Here is a 3,491-nt window from a genome sequence, read left to right on the forward strand (position 1 = left end):
CTCTCACCCCAAATACTTTTCACTAAGAACTCCTCCATCTTCTTTGCCTTTGTTTCCTGAAGAAAGCACATATCTGCCTTAGCCTGCTCCATAATTTTGTTCACCCTTCTTCTCTTTGCCGAGTTTCCACTCCCTCTGATGTTAAAGGATACTATATTCATGGGACAACTGTTTTATTCTCCTTCCTATTCTTAAAGCACTTTCTATCTCTGGCTTCAATCTCTCGCATTATTCCTTCGAACACCTCGTCGTCCTCATCTCCTTCTACCCCCAGGTCCTTTATTGAACTCCACACCTTCGATGACATACCTTCCACCGCCTTCCAAATGCGCTTATTGCTCTGATTAATTCCTGAATCAGCCACCGAATTTGCACATAGGATCGAACCACTTGAATTTGATGATGAAACCGGCTTCGTATTAACGATCCCAGGTGACAACTCATGTTGATTTGGGAAATTAGGGTTAGATTGGGTAATATGATTTGGGAAATTAGGGATAGATTGGGTATGTAGTAGAGCAGAAAAATATGACGGTGCAAATGGAATTTTCAGATTCTGATACACATCTTCAATTGGGATTAATTTTTTGGGCCTAAGGATACTTGCAATACCCATGGGCCTATCAGACGAACGCGAAATCGGATCCGATTCACCACTATCCACCTCCTGACAACTCCCCCACCTTTTGCTTGGGCCTTCCCAACATTTTGAATACTATTTTCCCCAACGTGCAACATCAGCATTTATTATTGACTTTGGCAACACAACTATCTGTACCGCTTTGTCAAAGCAACCTTCTTTATTAGTTTCAAAGACCACATTCGTATCGTTATTTTCTTTAGATTTCTTAGCCTGTGGTACAACCATCTCTCTGCTAGACTGACACATATCATCCCTAATGCCTTGATTTGACGTTACCTTTTCCTTAGCTTCACTGCTCCATTCTCCATCTTCCTCATCCGCCTCCGTATCACCCTCTTCCCAGCTATCATCAGCCGTCTCCGATGAACAAGATCTTTGGCCACAAGATGATGCTTCTCCAGATGCCACTAACCTCTTCGGACCATGCATGTCTTCGACAAGTTTGATACTATAAAAATTTTCATTCACCCCAACATTAATGCTTTCGTTTAAATTCATCAAATATTTGGTGCGTATAAGGAATCTTGCTACGTCCAATTTTGTGTGATTCTTCGTTTCCTCATCTATGCATACAAATACCCCCACTGTTTTGGATATGAACTCGAAAAATTCCTTCTTCCACGCATGACATGGTAAGCCACAAACTCGTATCCATGTTAGTCTCTCGTTGTCCACGTCCTCTGGTGTCCACGGATGAATATCCGAGAACCATTTTCCAAACCACTCAGGTTCTTCCCGTATCAACGTTACGAGATCACCCTCCTCCATTTCTTCTAGTAAACACAGATTCGCTCCCATTTGTGTTGCTTTTATACTAAAGTGACCTTCCGCGTGCAAAGCCCCTTGAATGTTGTATGTCGACCCTGGTACTTCCACTACACCCACGAAAGCCTCTGCAAACCTTTTCATCTCGCTTTCCTCCATGTTGAACTGTAAATGAGCGAACTTCGGCTTCAACTCCTTATGATTCCACCCCTGGTTCTTCTGATTTTGCAATCCCGGATGTTGAGCCTTGTTCCTCTTCACCACTTCTGCATAACCACCTCCATTGGTTTTGGCTGTCATCGCTTGAAATGACTTTGTGTTATCTCTTGCCAAAATTCTCCACTCTGGTTTTGATATTTCTCCTCCTCTTCCTATATCATCTCTACCTTTGTCACCTGTATGCCCTCCCCCTCTTTGAAATCTAGGTACATTTGCATGAATCTTCTTGTCTTTGATGCAAATATTGTCCAGTTCTGCCTCTAACAACCTTGCATCCCTTACCTTTCTGAATCTTACAAAACCATACCTCTTTCCCCTCTTATCTCTCTTTGGTGGTATTACAACTTCCACTACTAATCCAAAATCCGCGAAAATTTCAAACATTTCTTTTGCTCCGTACTCCTCCGGGAATTCAGAAAAAAAGAAGCTTAAAACTTCCTCCCCTGCCATGTTGCCCTTTCCCCGCTTAAGATCCTATCGAGTTTGCTTCGGTTTCCATGACTTTCTTGTTACCTCCTTCCACTCTTCTTTTTGCGTAATCTTTTATTTTTTCTGTCTCCACGTTCTCTCTCCTCTCACTCTCTCTCATTGATACAAATTCCACTGTTCGAACAAACTTGTTGATTTGGAGTTAGTCTCTAAGTTGGTGTGATAATGCAAATGTAGGAGGTGAATTAAGGTATTTGTTTGATCTAGCAAATAATTTATTCATACAATTTCATTTTTTAATTTGGCCATCTCCGAAAATGATTCTTTTTTATTTATTTTTGCAAAACACTTCTTAATTTGGCCATTAGGATTTTAAGCATAAGCTTGTACAAGAAACCAATTAGAAACTATCACAATATGAAAAGAAAAAAAAACTACAGAATAAAAATTTTAAGATAGAAAAAATATAAAACTAGAAAAATTTAAACGTGTAAAACACTATCACGTCTCTGTCAACTAGTTTGATGTTCAAATATGTTTTTAGTTAATTGGTTAACTAGTACTTCATTTATCGGAAATAGAAAAATGCTGTTTTATTATATTATTCTCTTGAAATTATTAGATTCTAAGTCCAAATATAATTGTTATCATTGTATATTAAAAATACGAAGTAACAACAACATTCTCTAATTTTTTTTTCCACCGGTTTTGAACTAGTTAATAAATCGACTAATTCAATTCGTGCTACGGAGACACGTGCATTGGCCAAGCATTATTTCTGCCAGGAATCAACATTCTCTAATCTTATTTGACATCAACTTGTTGCAAAGGGGAAGAAGCTCGTGAGTTAATTATCTTTGAGGTATGGGTTGATTAATGTTTGTATTGTTTGATTGTGTATTTATCATCTATAAATTATTGTTGGTTGATTAATGTTCATAAGCAATGCATGCTGGATTTTTTTTTTTATTTCTTAGAATAAAGATAAATAGATTGAATCTCGGACATGATATTAATATATAATGTATTATATGGTATTTAAGTTTTTGAAATGAGACTTTAAAATCAAATGTTAAAATCAGCGGTCGATTTTTCCTAAAAGTAATTTTTTATTGTAAATTGTACAATGAAAAAGTAAAATAAATTTTAATTTTTAAATAAAAATTAAATTAAATTATATATATATATATATATATATATATATATATATATATATATATATATATATATATATATATATATTGAAATTTATTATCTATTATTTTTATATAATTAAAAATAAGAAAAATGCTAATTATAGCAAAAATAAACAAGACGAAAAGGTTGCGAATGATCTGGCACCCATTTGCATTAACTATTCTTTCTCCTCTCTCATTGTTCATTGACTCCAACAACAACACAACATTCTTTTCTTCTCCATCAATTTTCTTTGCTT

The 3,491-nt window shown here is 36.0% G+C and overlaps 1 protein-coding gene across 1 annotated transcript; it reads right to left on the bottom strand.

The window, feature by feature from the left end:
• Positions 1-715: 715 nt before the first annotated feature.
• Positions 716-2,077, bottom strand: LOC131649953 (uncharacterized). Its single transcript, XM_058919717.1, has one exon. The coding sequence runs from the start codon at positions 2,075-2,077 to the stop codon at positions 716-718; it is 1,362 nt and encodes a 453-aa protein (XP_058775700.1).
• Positions 2,078-3,491: the final 1,414 nt, after the last annotated feature.

Source organism: Vicia villosa, linkage group LG1 (genome assembly GCF_029867415.1).
Source record: "Vicia villosa cultivar HV-30 ecotype Madison, WI linkage group LG1, Vvil1.0, whole genome shotgun sequence".
NCBI classification, from domain to species: Eukaryota; Viridiplantae; Streptophyta; class Magnoliopsida; order Fabales; family Fabaceae; genus Vicia; species Vicia villosa.

Coding starts and splice junctions, on each gene's coding strand:
- LOC131649953 (XM_058919717.1), bottom strand. CDS start 2,077: ATGGCAGGGGAGGAAGTTTTAAGCTTCTTTTTTTCTGAATTCCCGGAG.